The 15,869-nt window shown below is 42.0% G+C and overlaps 1 protein-coding gene across 1 annotated transcript in view; it reads right to left on the bottom strand.

Annotated features, from left to right (window-relative positions):
* NIPAL1 (NIPA like domain containing 1) overlaps positions 1–14,667 on the bottom strand; it is a 21,699-nt gene extending 7,032 nt beyond the window's left edge. Inside the window, exons 1-2 of the mRNA XM_032397866.1 lie at positions 14,572–14,667; positions 4,145–4,411 (exon numbers count right to left, since the gene is read on the bottom strand). Of these exons, the coding sequence (XP_032253757.1) occupies positions 4,145–4,411; positions 14,572–14,617 (313 nt within the window). The 5' untranslated portion in view covers positions 14,618–14,667. The remainder of the gene's footprint in view (positions 1–4,144; positions 4,412–14,571) is intronic.
* Between the last annotated feature and the right edge of the window lie 1,202 nt (positions 14,668–15,869).

The following is a 15,869-nucleotide window of genomic DNA, read 5'->3' as shown; positions in this document are numbered from 1 at the left end:
CCCCCCACACCCACCCACACACACCCACACCCACACACACCCACACACACACCCACACACACACACAGGGTTTCTACTTTTGTTCTCATTATATAAAACCCTTCAATAAATATCCTCGTATGTAACTAGAGGTGGCATCCTCGTTCACTTCTTAAGATAAATTTCCAGACGTGGAATTATTAGGTTTTAAGTCATTGACATTTTTAAGCTTTACCAAATTGCTCTTAGGAAATTCTGTACCTGTTTATACTGCCTCCAGCAATGTTTGGAAGGGCTATTTATTTTCCAAAGTCCCTTACCAACATAGGGTCTTTTAAAGAAAAAACAGGGGCGCCTGGGTGGATCAGTCATTAAGTGTCTGCCTTCGACTCAGGTCATGATCCCAGGGTCCTGGGATCGAGCCCCACATAGGGCGCCCTACTCCGCGGGAAGCCTGCTTCTCCCTCTCCCACTCCCCCTGCTTGTGTTCCCTCTCTTGCTGTCTCTTTCTGTCAAATAAATAAATAAAATCTTAAAAAAAAAAAAAATAAAGAAAAAACAAAACCTTGTTAAGATGGTAGGCAACAGGGGCACCTGGGTGGCTCGGCTGGTTAAGCACCAAGCGTCTGACTCTTGATTTCTGAAGGGGTCATGATCTCAGGGTCATGATCAGCTCTGTGCTGGGCGTGACACCTGTTTTAGATTCTCTCTCTTTCTCTCTAACCCTTTGTCCCTGCCCTCCCCCACCCCACCAAAAAAAAAAAAAAAAAAAAAAAAGAAAAATGAGAGACAACAACCCAGGAGCTCCTTGTTATATGATGGTATCTCTTTTGGTACTAGAGAAATAACATTTACTTATATATGTTTATTGGACACTTGCATTTCTTATTTTGTGAGTTTCTTGTTTATGTATTTGCCTATTTTATCTTAGGGTACTAATCTTTTTCTTATCAACTATGGTCATTCTTTATATGTTGTGGATCTTAATATCCTTTGTCTGTCATTTATTTTGGAAACACTCCGCCCACCCCTGGCCCCGTATGTCATTTGCTTTTTCGTTTTAGTTAAGGTGTTTCCATGTAGGATTTTGTTTTTTTAATCAATCCAGATAGTCTCTTCCTTTATACAGAATAGATTCTTCCTTTATCTGCATGCTTACAAAGACCTTCTTTTAGGTTTCTTGAGAAAAATCATTTCATTTTAAATTCCTGAATGGTATGAAGTAGAACTCTTACATTTTTTCCTCTAATTTTTGCCAATTGTCTTAACACTTCTGATCGAATAATCCAGCCTTTCTCCAGTGGATTGAAATGCCACTTTATTTTATTTTATTATTTTTTTAAAGATTTTATTTGACAGAGAGAGAGAGAGCACAAGCAGGGGGAGAGGCAGAGGGAGAGGGAGAAGCAGGCTCCCCACCAAGCAGGGAGCCCGATGTGGGGCTCACCCAGGACCCTGGGATTATGACCTGAACCGGAGGCACACGCTTAACCCACTGAGCCATCCAGGTGCCCCGAAATTCCACTTGTAAAAATTGCATATTAAATTGTTATATGTACTTGGGTCCCTTTATAAGTTTTCAATTATCTTTCATTATTTTATTTATCTTTTTTAGGGCCAGTACCAAACTGTTTGAATTACTATAGCATTATAGTACATTTTATTTCTGATAGTGCAAATGTCCTCCAATAGTACTTTTATAAACTTGTTTGTGCAATTTGTAGTCATTTCTCATCTGAACCTTAGAATAATATTTAGTTATTTTATGACATTCTTGATAAGAATGAATAGAGTCACAGAGGAAAGAGTTCAGTTCCCAAGAAACAGTGATAGCTTGACACTGTAAAACTTTATCTGGAGTACATATGCATTAAATTAGGACTGCTGACACAATGCATTGAGGATTTGCAGCAATACCTGGAAGTTTCTTCTAATGTACACATATATATAGAATCATGGAAGCTTTTTGTATTACCTGTTTTATGGCCTTAAAGATTTCATGAACCAAATGAAAACTGAATCTGTTCACATCCCATCCTTTATATCTAGGTAAGATAAAATCTATTCTCATTTTCAAGGTAGAATTTTACATGTCCATACTTTTTTTTTTTTAAAGGTTCTATTTATTTATTTGACAGAGAGAGAGAAAGCACACAAGCAGGGGGAAAGACAGGGAGAGGGAGAAACAGGCTCCCCGATGAGCAGGGAGCCCCAACGAGGGGCTCCATCCCAGGACTCCGAGATCATGACCTGAGCTGAAGGCAGACGCTTAACGACTGAGCCACCCAGGCGCCCCCATGTCCATACTTTTTAAGCCACATTTTAAGAAATCATCTCTTAACTAATCTTGGATGTTGTCTGCCTCGATGAACAGGACTTTTGTTTGCACTGATGCTTAGTTGTTCCAATATCTAATATGGCCACATTAGTCTTGATAACCAAGGTCATTTTTTTCCATCTTTAGAACCTACACTGAAACAACCATATCCAACAGATGTCAAGCCACTGTGTATGTAAATGAAAATTCTGTTTTGTTTCACGCCTGAATGCTATACATCTATTTTGGATTGTATATTGTGTTTGTGTATTTATGCTTTGATTCATAGTAACTTCTCATATTATAGAATTGATTTGCATTGAACACAAACTGTAAATAAAAGGAAATGTCTGAAAGAGCAAAAAAAAAAAAAAATACAGGAGGGTAGACCACATGTTATGTATTCTGATGACCAAAAAAAGAAAAAAAAAGGAAAAGGGACGTAAGGAAACGTTGGGAGGTAATATATATGTTTATTATCTTGATTATGGTGATGGTATCACAGGTATATTCATATGTCCAAACTCATCAAATTGTATACATTAAATATGTGAAGTGTTTGTATATTCACTATACATCAATAAAATGGCAAAAAAAAGAAAAAAAATGAATAGAAATTCATGGTTAATGAACGGTAGTTAAGCTGAGTTACTCAGCATGTGAAGCATCACTATAAATAGCAACCTAATTCTACTGCTATCCATTTATTGATTTAACAAATATTTATTGGGTCCCAAACACTACCCTGGGGAAGGTTCCTGCTCTCGTGCATCTGCTATCAATAAATAAGTAAATAAGCAATAAACGTACAATGACAGATTGTTTTAGGTACAATGAAGGAAATGCTTAGTGCCATGATAGAGAGTAATGGGGCGGGGGGGAGGGGGTAAGGGACACCTCCCCAGAAAGGAAGACCGTCAGAGGTGATGATACTTAAGCTGAAGCCTGAAGGATGAGTCAGCCAAAGGAAGGGCAGGGAGAAGAGCGTTCTAGGTGAAGGGAAAAGGCCTTGAGGTGGCAAAGAACTTGGTCTATTCCAGGAAGCAGAGAAAAGTAGGTGACAGGGAGGGAGGGTGGCAGAAGATCCAGCTGGAGAGGTTGCGAGGGCCATTTTATGCAGGAGGTCAGAGATTGCGGAAAAGTGTTTTTTTTTTTTTTTTAAATAATATTTATTTATTTGACAGAGAGAGACACAGTGAGAGAGGGAACACAAGCAGGGGGAGCGGGAGAGGGAGAAGCAGGCCTCCCGTGTAGCACAGAGCCTGATGCGGGGCTCGATTCCAGGACCTTGGGACCATGACCTGAGCCGAAGGCAGACGCCTAACGACTGAGCCACCGTGCAAAGAAAGCCACTGACGTGTTTTAAGCAGGGAAGCAGCGTCTGACCTTGAATACTGAAATTGCACACAAAAGCTCTGAAAGAAGGACTCAAACCACACTCTCAACCTCTGGGAACAAGAACTTTAGTTTCACCCTAAAGGCGACACAGCTGGCTCAATCCTGGAAACTGCAGGGGAGCTTTGCTAAGAACAGAGAGAGGGGCTAAGGTAGAGACAGTAAAACATTACTACTGTCTTACAACAGGGGGCGCCGGGGTGGCTCAGTCGTTAAGCGTCTGCCTTCAGCTCCAGTCATGATCCCAGCATCCTGGGATCGAGTCCCGCGTGGAGCCCCACATGGAGCCCTCCGCTCCGCGGGAAGCCTGCTTCTCCCTCTCCCACTCCCCGTTTGTGTTCCCTCTCTCGCTGTGTCTCTCTCTGTCAAATAAATAAAAAAAAAGTCTTACAACAGGATTATTTCTGCAGTTGCTGCAGAAACCTGAATTGGCTAGTTGCGTCCGTTTCTTACCAGCTCTGGTAACGCCCTTCTTGGCCAGTTGCAAGAGGCCCTTCTTTTTCAGTATGAAGCTGGAGCCAATAAAAATACTGGAACTGACTGCCAGCAACAGGCCCACATACAGACTGTATTTGTTTTCCACTTTTGCAGAAACGCTCCAGTTGCTTACGCTGGTATTCAGGTCCCTGTAGAGGACAGGAAAAGCCAGGGACTGTGACACGTTTGTGATCTCACACCAGGCCTGGGAGGAGTTCGGGCAGAGCAGAGACAGTAGGTAGCCTGGAAAAAAAGGACAGAAGGAAATGTCAACAAACACAAAAGGGAGATACCTTAATATTTACTCCTTTTCTCCGAGGAAGAGAAACCCGAGTGGACCATCCTGAGACCAGTATTTTAGTGCATGGAGGAACGTTCCCAGCCGGCGGTCCACACGCTTGTGGACACGTTCAGTTTGGCTCCCATAGGTTCTCAAAAACGTTTTAAAAAGCGTTTCATTGTCATCATTTACAAATGAGAGATGTCACCTGAAAGTCTGACTTCCTCTTATAAATTGGAGAATCCGGCAATACTTGCTCAGTTCTTGGTTCCAGCAAAACAGCAACCTCGAGAGTAGCAAGAATAGCGGGCAGGTGTTCGCACTAGTGCGCGCTCAGCCATTCCTCACGGCCCCCCAGACCCACCTCCCTCCTCCAGCTGGTCAGTGTGGCTCCTGGAAAGCAGTGTTCCTCATGCCTGAGTGTAGGGACAGGTCCGGCAATCCATCGGTCGGCCTCTTATAGGAAATTTAGCTAACCCATTGGTGGGGTGATGGTGCATTTCCGAAAATGTGTTTAAAAGGGGGTTTAGTTTTCTGTACCACTTTCCCTGAAAAGAATGATTTTTCAGGTCTACTCATCTACCTTCTCCTAAATAAAATCTAGTAAAAAAAAAAAAAAGGAATTAAACATCCATATGCTTTTCTTAGAATAGGACTCAAACAAACATGTAAATCTTCTGAACCAGATCCATTATTTTAAGTGTCTTAGAATTTTAAATCTAAACACTAAAACACAAAATGAACCCACTGTAGACAATATAAGGACCTTTTTTTTTTTTTAAAGATTTTATTTATTTATTTGAGAGAGAGAGAACGAGAGAGACAGCACATGAGAGGGGGGAGGGTCAGAGGGAGAAGCAGACTCCCCGCCGAGCAGGGAGCCCGATGCGGGACTCCAGGATCATGACCTGAGCCGAAGGCAGTCGCTTAACCAACTGAGCCACCCAGGTGCCCAATATAAGGACCTTTTAAATCTGTTCTCCACTTGGAAAGGTAGCTGCCCAGCAAGGTGACATTGTGACAAGATTTTCTGACCCTCTTCTCAACTTTTGTTTTCCTTTTATTTTTTAAAAATTTTATTTTACTGAAATTCAATTAACATAGAGTGTATTATTAGTTTCAGAGGTAGTGTTCAGTGATTCATAAGTTGAATGTAACACCCAGTGCTCATTACATCAAGTGCCCTCTTTAATGCCCATCATCCCGTTACCCCATCCTCCCCACCCACCTCCCCTCCAACAACCCTTAGTTTGTTCCCTATGATTAAGAGTCTTATGGTTTGTCTTCCTCTCTGATTTTGTCTTATTTTATTTTTCCCTCCCTTCCCCTATGATCCTGTTTTGTTTCTTAAATGCCACATGAGTGAAATCATGTAATTGTCTTTCTCTGACTTGTTTTGCTTAGCATAATACCCTCTAGTTCTACCCATGTTGTTGCAAATGGTAAGATTTCATTTTTTTTGATGGCTGAGTGATATTCCATTGTGTGTGTGTGTATATATATATATACACACACACCATATCTTCTTTGTCCATTCATCTGTTGATGGACATCTGGGCTCTTTCCATAGTTTGGCTATTGTGGATATTGCTGCTATAAACATTGGGGTGCAGGTGGCGCCTTCCAATCACTATGTTTGTATCCTTTGGGTAAATACCCAGTAGTGCAATTACTGGGTTGTAGGGTAGCTCTATTTTCAACTTTTTGAGGAACCTCCATACTGTTTTCCAGAGTGGCTGCACCAGCTTGCATTCCCACCAGCAGTGTAGGAGGGTTCCCCTTTCTCCGCATCCCCGCCAACATCTGTCATTTCCTGACTTGTTAATTTTAGCCATTCTGACTGGTGTGAGGTGGTATCTCTTTGTGGTTTTGATTTGTATTTCCCTGATGCCGAGTGATGTGGAACATTTTTTCATGTGTCTGTTGGCCATTTGTATGTCTTCTTTGGAGAAATGTCTGTTAATGTCTTCTGCCCATTTCTTGATTGGATTACTTGTTTTTTGGGTGTTGGGTTTGATAAGTTATTTATAGACCTTGGATACTAGCCCTTTATCTGATTAGACATTTGCAAATATCTTCTCCCATTCAGTAGGTTGTCTTTTGGTTTTATCAACTGTTTCTTTTACTGTGCAAAAGCTTTTTATCTTGATGAAGTCCCAATAGTTCATTTCCTTTTATTTTATTTTATTTTTTAAAAAGATTTATTTATTTATTTTACAGAGAGAGAGAACGGGTGGGGCAGAGGGAGAGGGAGAGAGAGAATCTCAAGCAGACTGTGTTAAGCGTGGAGCCCAATGCAGGGCTCAATCTCATGACCCTGAGATAATGACCTGAGCTGAAACCAATTGTCGGATACTCAACTGACTGTGCCACCCAGGCGCCCCATTATTTCATTTTAATTCAAGTATAGTTAATATACAGTGTTACATTAGTTTCATTTTTTTTCAGTTTCATTTTTTTCTTTAAAAAAGCAATTTTCCCATTCTGAATTATTCTAAACAAAAAAGGCAAAGAAAAATGAATCAACTACAATTTTAGAATTCAATGAAAAAAATTAGTTTTACATCTCAAAAATCTTTTTTTTTTTTTAAAGATTTTATTTATTTATTTGACAGAGAGAGACACAGCGAGAGAGGGAACACAAGCAGGGGGAGTGGGAGAGGGAGAAGCAGGCTCCCCGCTGAGCAGGGAGCCCGCACGTGGGGCTCGATCCCAGGACTCTGGGATCATGACCTGAGCCGAAGGCAGATGCTTAACCGACTGAGCCACCCAGGTGCCCCTACATCTCAAAAATCTTAAGAAGGCATATGAACAACAAAAGACAGTTTGACCAAATGATGTCTTAGGGACAAAACTTTGGTAACTGGATCTTTGCCTCCCTGGCATAACATTATGCAGTTATCTGAATTCACCACTTACAAAGTTAAGAAACATGATAAAGTTCAGCTCCCTAAAAAGGTAAAATAATTGCATTCAAGCTTTTCATGATTATTATTTCACTTATTTCTGTAAGTTGAAAATGAATCAACTTTGTTTCAAAGATACAGAATAAATTCTAATTCAAAGCTTCTAAATATTCCAAGGAGAATTATACGACTTTAGGGATTTTCTGTAACATTGAGGAATTTTCAGGCAGGTTGTTTTAAGAGTTGCTTATTTTCAAACAAGCCAGCCCTTAGCAATCTTGTTCCAGTCACTGTTCATCTCATTTAAAACCTCAAGAATGGAAAGTGATTTTTATAGTAAGAATTTCCATTACATTAATTCCTGAGAAAACATCTGACTTGACTTCCCAGCGAATTCCACGGCTGCTTTGGTGTTACTTACTATGTAATTAACATAACCATTCCAAAACTTCATCTCTGAAAACAGTGTAGGCAGGTCTCATTCCATTGAAACAATATTCTTTCTGAGCTGTTGACATAGCAAAATGTTTCCGACATTTTAGGGGGTGTGGGGGCAGAGGGTGATAAGGGAAAGCAAATAATCTTTGTTGCATTTTGTAAGTTCTTATTGTGAGCAGTAGCTATTAATGCTGCAAGTTTTATGGCAGGAAAAATAATAAAAATCTTGTCTAGCTTCTGACCTTAGAACTTAAATTGTTTTATGTTGGGTGCCTGTTGAGGAGAGAGCCTATAGCAGATGTGACTGAAGGAGGGAGTGGGGGAGTGAAGGGTGGGTTGGGGGGTGCGGAGTGGTGGGGCAGGAGACAGATGGGCAAAGTAGAACGTGTGGGCAGGGAGTCTGGAGTGTTTCAGAGGAATCAGAGATATCTCAGTTGGCTTCTTAAGATTCTAGTAAGCAATGTAATTATCCAGGGAGTTTAAGCTTTATTCAACATAGAGAAAATCTATTACATTCATTATGTTTTGTTTTAATAGACACTATAATAGCCCTCTAAAGTGATGGTCCCAATTTATACTCCTGTCAGCAGGGTGCATGCATTACTTCTTTGGTATCATTCTTATTAATTTTTCTAAATATTGAGTAATTAATATTTAGAAAATGTGTCAGTTATAAAGAAAAATTCAGTACACACCAATGTGTCAACCACCTAATTTAAGAAATAAACATTACCTCTCAGAAGAGACGACTATCCTGACTTCCTGTGTAAGATACCTTTTTTTTTTAAAATGATTTCCCTTATATGACTATATCTTCAAATAATACATTGTTTCATTTTGCTTCTGCCTCTTATAAAATGTAAATCATACAGTGTGTATTCTTTGGGGACTTGCTTGTTTTTGAGATTTATCAGTGTTGATGCATGTGGCTGTAGGATTTGTTTTTGCCCATTGTTCTATAGAATTCCACCGTATGATTACCTCACAATTTAATTTTTCTATTTTACAGTTGGTGGACACTTGAGTTATGTACAATGTTTTTACTTTCACAAACAGTACTGCTGAAGTTCTTAATTATGTTGAAATGTATGTAATTAATGATATTTGACAATTTTTGACCCCATAAAAATAGCAGTTTCGTATTGTTGAACTTAATAAATACGTATCTTCCATGTACAAGTGTGAAAGTTCACTTACACACACACAAACTAAAAATTTCAAAGTAAAGTTAAACTTCCTATAGGATTATGTACCTCTCCTCACTTTGAGCTCTGTTACTATCTTTAATCATGGGCAAGTTGAATATTTACTCTTGATTTCAGTTTCCTCATCTCTAAAATAGAGTTTGTTTTTTTTTTTTTAAATAGCGGAGTTTGACTCAGTGAATCTGAAGATGCTTTCTGTAATTTTGTGATTTGATCATACACAATCTTTGTTCCCAGAGTAATTTACTTACAATCCCAGTGGCTCATAAATGTTGCTGATAGACCTGCTTTAAACTCATGGGCACTTGTAATCGAAAAACGTTTTAAAAGAAACTGATGCCAAGATATTAAGTGACTTGCCAAAGCCATATAATTGTCAGAATTACAGCCAAGTAGCAACCCAATTCCCAGGCCAGTATTTTTATTTCAGAAAAGTAAAAACATAAAGTACAGATAAAGCCAGCTAAAAGTTATTATTAATGTTTATACAAAGATGAAATGTTTTGAATAATTTTTTCAAGTACAAGAGAGTAATACTTTAAATTATTCGGTTAATTACATATAGTAGGAAAGCTGGTTCCTAAGAAGTCAATGATTATGTAAAATTGCATTTTAAATCACTACAAGATATTTCCAGTTTCAGGAAATCATTATCTCACCGTCTATTTTATGTGTTAGTTTGGCTTATTATTCAGCAAATAGCTACTCCCTTACCCTTCCTGATGTGGGCAGAATATTCTTCCCCCGATGTCAGGCTGGAAGTGAGCTGGTGGTCAATGGGACAGCAGTGGAGGGGATATGAGGACAGGCTTCAAATGCACTGATGTACTTAAGTTTACTCTCTTGCACCTCTGTATTGGTCAGGAATAGAGATTCCAGAAGGAGCTGCTGCCCCTTCGTCAGGAATAGAGATTCCAGAAGAAGCTGCTGCCCCTTCAGCCTGAGCCCCAGAATGAAAACACATGGAGCAGATCCAAGCTCATCCCACATGAAGGAGCCAAACCCAGGTGCCCATGTAGCCTGAGGCAGAGACACCCAGGTGAACCCAGGCTAGATCAGTCAACCGTCAGCTGACCTACAGACACATAGGCAAGAATATATGATTGTTGCTTTCAGCCATTGAGTCTTGGGCTGTGTATTACATAGCAATAGCTGATGGATATACCTGCCTATTCCTATTAGCATAGAAAAAAATATGAATGAATTTCTTTATGTCCCCTGAAATGTATTCTCCAAATATCAGCCAGTGTGAATTAGATCATGTCACTCCCCTAATTAATTTCCCTCCCCTCTCCCCATGACTTTTCATTTCAATTATAACAAAATCTAAACTCCTAATTCTGAACTCTTTAAAAGCTTTACATGCTCTGACGCTTGCTCACCTCTGACATCAAATTGCATCTCCCTCTGTCTCACTCATTCTCTGAAATAACACTAGCTGTCTTTTCACTCACTGATTCAATAACTATTGAGTATCTACTGTCTGTCTGGCATTTTCTAGAAGCTGGGGATACAACGGTAAATAAAGTAGAATTCCTGCTCTCATGTTTATTTTAATGAGTGGCAACAAAATAAACAAGTGAACTAATAACTACATAATATGTTGAGTGCCATGGAAAGCAGAAAAAGTAGCATAAAGGAATTTTTTTTTTTTAATTAAGTGCACAAACCTCTCTGCTATGTGTAAATGTAAAAACCCTGAGGCAGGAATGTGCTTGAGGCTGACTGGCGTGGTAGAAGGGAGATGGCCTCAGATGAGGTCAAGATAGAGCAGAGGGGGCAAGATCAGGTGAAATGAGTCTTTAGATTAGTAGGTCCAATCTTGTCATTTCTCCCTCTAAAATTCCACAATGGCTTCCCTTCTCATTTAGGAAAAATCTAAAATCCCTACCACAGTCTACAAGAGCCTACAGAATCCTGCCTCCAGTTATCTCTCTAACCACATTCCCTACAATTGTTTTGTTTTTTAGGTTTTTGTTTTTTGTTTTTGGTCCTGTTCCCTTCATAGGCTAAATTCCTTCTCACCTCAAAGCTTTGTTACTTGTTACTTAGCCTTGACAGTTGCAGGTAGAGCTAACTCCTCACTGAGTCTCACTTTAAAATGTCACTTCCTGAGGCACCTGGGTGGCTCAGTTGGTTAAGCATCCAACTGTTGATTTCTGCTCAGGTCATGATCTCAGAGATCGAGCCCCCCATTGGGTTCTGTGCTGAGCGTGGAGTCTGCTTGAGTTTCTCTCTCTCCCTCTCCCTCTGCCCCTCCCCCCTCTCATGCACACTCCCTCTCTCTCTCTAAAATAAATAAATAAATCTTTAAAATATCACTTCCTTAGAAAGGCCTTCTCTGCCCTCGCACTCTAAAGAACTTCTCAAGGGTGCCTGGGTGACTCAGTCCGTTAAGCATCTGCCTTCAGCTCATGATCCTGGGATGGAGTCCCACATGGGGTACGCTGCTCAGTGGTGAGCCTGCTTCTCCCTCTGCCACTCCCCCTGCTCATGCTCTCTCGCCCTCGCTCTCTCTCTCAAATAAATGAATAAATAAAATCTTCAGAAAAGGAACTTCTCAGTGGCTTTCCATCATATCAGCACATCATCGTTACTTAATGCTGCCGATGAAACAAACTTCTTCTCACAACTTCATTATGACTTTATGACAACATTGTACATCCATATATCTATTCAACAAAAAAGTTGTTAAAAACCTACCATGCAAGGCACTATGTTAGGTATTCATTTATTCAACACTTTGCAAATTCTTTTTTTTTTTTTTTTTTTAAAGATTTTATTTATTTATTTGACAGAGAGAGAGATAGCGAGAGCAGGAACACAAGCAGGGGGAGTGGGAGAGGGAGAAGCAGGCTTCCCGTAGAGCAGGGAGCCCGATGTGGGACTCGATCCCAGGACCCTGGGATCATGACCTGAGCCGAAGGCAGACGCTTAACAACTGAGCCACCCAGGCGCCCAACACTTTGCAAATTCTTATTGGGCAATTCCTGAGTACCAGGCCCTGTTCTAAGTACGGGAGAGACAATGACCAGCAAGACAGGTGAACAGGTCTTTGTTCTCATGAAGCTGACAATTTTAGAGAATTATCAAACAGGAACAAAGGGAGCAGAATAGGAATGAGAAATAATTTAGAGAAAATTTGGCACAGAATAAGAATGAGGAATGATTGTGAGCAAGTATGGAAATCAAGTCATAGTAATATCTTTACTATAAATGCCATTAAGGCTGGGTAAGAAGACCATTATTTCAATTAACCAAAGTAAAATTGAGAAGACACTACTGATTTAAAAAATATTAAGGGGTGCCTGAGTGGCTCAGTCAGTTAAGCATCTGCCTTTGGCTCAGGTCATGATCCCAGGGTCTGGGACTGAGTCCTGCATTGTCCTTCCTGCTCAGCGGGGAGTCTGCTTCTCCCTCTCCCTGTGCTCCTCCCCCCACTCATGCTCTCTCTCTCTCTTTCAAATAAATAAATAAATAAATAAAATCTTTAAAAAAAAAGAAAAAAGAAAATTTTGGATTAGAAGTCTTTTGAAGCATCCATGGTTTTAAGAGTAAAAACCAAAGTATGGGGTTAACTTTTTCTTTACGAAAGTCCAACTGGAATGCTCTATCCTTAGATCTCATGATGGACTCCTTGTCATCTAGATCTCAGCTCAAATAGAACTTTCTCTAAGGGACCTTCCCTGAGTATCCAATCTAAACATCCTCAACTCTCTCGGTACATTATTCATGACAGTTACCACTCTTGTAATGTCCTTTTTATTCATTTGTTGCATATTATCTGCCTTCTACACAGTAAGCTGCATGGGAGGCTTACTAGAATCTAGGACTAGACTGTCTTGCAAATCCGTACATAGCAGCACCCACGTCAGTGCCTGGCACATGGACTCTTGTTATTTGAATGAATGAATGAATGAACACATGAAAAACTGAGCCTTTACTCCATGTCAGGCTCTGAGCCATGTGCTTCATATGTAATCTGACAACTGTAAACTGTACAAATTATTTCTGATTTATAGATGAAGACTCAAGGAGGTTAAGTTATAGTTGAGAAGACTGACGCTAAAGCCTGATCTCTTCCCACTGTTGATAAGGATTCTGATTTCTTTCAAGTCTCTCCCACACAATTAATTATAATTAATCACAGGTATTAAGCACTGAGCTTGAATACCTCTTGTTGGAACTAAATGCACGAGTAAAGCAGGAAAACATCTAAGTTCAAACAAGCGAGTGTAATTCACAAACCCTCCTTACTTACACATCCTCGGGTAAATAAGGGAGGATATACTATTAACAGTCTAACTTACTGGTTTAGGAATTATTTAGACAAAGGTCATGCAATCTATCTAGGAAATAATTCCAGATCCAGCTGCTTTAGTATAAACCATTTCCAAAACTTCAGCTTTTGAGTAGTTTGTGAATTGTTCAGGCATTTTCTCTTTCTTTGCGTCCCTTCTCTCTCTTGCTGGCATAGTTTTGACCAGTTCACTGACACCCCCTCCAACTCCCCCCCAGCCTCCCTCCCCCCCCCTTTTTTAGTTTAAACTCTCTGCGTCAAAGAATAATCTGGAGGAGCCAAGAGAAGAGGAAACCCGGGAAGCTGTTTGCAACTTTGGAAAGGCGTTCTTGCCACGCCCCTCATTCCTGCCTCTTCACGTCCTTACCAGGTAAATTAGGGATCAGCCTTCGCCTTCACAAGGCGAAAACTGTCCCTTCAGTTGAGACACACCCTTCCTGTCAGCCCGCGCGCTCCCAGGTTTCGCGTCCCTACTTCTATCCTGGCTCACGCGCGCCTTCTGCGCTGTGACTTTGGAAAGGCCGCCAGTGTTGTAAACACCTGGCAAAGGGCAAGTGGCCGGGCCCAGCGATTTTTCAGGATTCGCTTGGGGGCCGAAACCCCAGCCTAGCGGGCAGTAACAAACCTACCACTGACTGCGCCCAGTTCCCCGTGTCCTCTTCCGTTGGGCTCTCGCCTTACGTAGCCAAGAAGTGACTGCACAGCGAGTCAGACGCGAGGCTAGCAGGGTTGCACAAGTTTTCATCTCGAAGACAGAGGAGAGATGTGGACGGCCCAGGCGGGCCCACCCGCCCTCCCCCGCGGCCCAGGGCGCCTGACCTTCCACAGTGTCTGACCCTCGCTGAGCCAACGCAGGGCGCAACGCAGACTCCCGCCCGTCCCGGGGCACGCCCTCTGCCCACCGGGTGACTTCGACCGCGGACTCTGGAAGCTAGTCTGATTCAGAGGAAGTCTTTCTCAGACAAGACTTGGGAATCTTCCCCCCCCAGCACCCTGATTTTCCCCGTGCCGACCCTCAGCACGCTGTAATTTACATGGGTCTGCCTCCTGGACCACAGTGGGAGCCACGTATGTCTATCTTGTTCGACTCAGGCTTTCCCAGAGCCTGGCACATTGTCCGCACCAGTAAGTAGCTATTGACTGGCCGAAAGACTGAATGAATACACACACGAATGAATGCGTTACGAGTCGGTGTATTCATTTCTCTTCTCCCCAAGTACCCGGGACCGCCCACCCGGTCTCATCACCACCCAGATGCCAGGTCCCACACTCACCTTCTTGGCAGGGCTCTCCAGGCGGTAGCCTCACCTGTCCCCCCATGGCCCCCAGTCGGGGCTTCTCGGAGCAGGCCCTCGCTCCTCCTCCACCCGGGCCTCTCCTGCTCCCCAAGGGCCCGCGATGGGGCGGAGCTGTAGGGTTCCGGATGAGTGAGCGCTGACTCCGCCCCTGGACAGCCTCCGCCGACGGGATGGATGGACCTCCGCGCGAGCCACGCCCCCGAGGTCTGAGGCTGGGAACTAGTGCTCTGGGTTGGGACCGCAGCTGCAGGTCCTGGTCCCTCGTGGGACTGGCGGGAGCGCTAGCTGCCTCTCGGGTCTGCGGCTGGAGCTGCGCGGTGGACACTTCTCAGTGTTCCTCGGAGCGTGGAGGCCGCCGAGCCAACTCTCCGGCAATTTAGTGGAGTAAAGGCTGTGTTGAGCACCCCTTCTGGCTTCTTCCGAGCTCCAAAAATGTCTTTCTGAGGGCCCTGCTGCAAATGTTGGCGGCTTTGTAAGGAAGTTGCTGGCCATTGGGATTCTGCTCTGATTACCATGCTAAAGTTGATTCTAACAGATTTTGCCCTTCTGGTGCTATCAGATTCTCCCCCGCGGTCCCTCGGCTTCAAACTCATGTCCCCCAAAAGCCTTTTTTCTCTAAGTCTTGCAGTTATTTACAATAAATCCTAAAGCAGAAGCAATGCTCAAAATGAAACGACTTATTCCCACAAAATAGTAATAGCTAACATTTATGATATTCTTGCTTTGCCATGCGTATGTAGGCACTCATTATATCTCACAACCTAGTCTATTAATGGCCTCACTTTTTACAGATGAGGGATCAGAGGCAAAGAGTAAGGTTAAGTAACTTAACCAATTAGTTAGTGAAAGGCTTGGTAGTAGGTCATTATCCCATATGAAATGGGTATAATTCCTGCTAAAACCTTTGCCGCAGAAATGGGATGCCTCTGTGCCCTGGGACTTCAACAATGAAGAAAAGTCTCTCCTCTGCTCACCTTGCCTTTGCTCTAGGTAGTATAAACAGTGCAATTAACTTTATTACCTAAGAGTATCATGGCAGTGGCCTCAATCTTGCTTTTCTTGTTCTTAGGCTGATAAAGAGTTAAGAACAATCAGTTCAACAATACAAGGCACATGCTTTCAGGCACATGCTTTCACGTGTGGACAACTTCATGGAGAAGGAATAGCGTGGGAAGAATAGGTGAAAATTGGAAGGGAGGGAGATTTATCCCAAATTTGGATAATAAGCCTTAAAACTCAGATTTCTACTTAAAAGTTTTGTTTGAACATCAGAC

The sequence above is a fragment of the Phoca vitulina genome, unplaced genomic scaffold, assembly GCF_004348235.1.
Source record: "Phoca vitulina isolate PV1807 unplaced genomic scaffold, GSC_HSeal_1.0 scaffold3, whole genome shotgun sequence".
NCBI classification, from domain to species: Eukaryota; Metazoa; Chordata; class Mammalia; order Carnivora; family Phocidae; genus Phoca; species Phoca vitulina.
The sequence above is the reverse complement of the archived record's forward strand: the minus strand, read 5'-3'. Positions and strand labels throughout refer to the sequence as shown.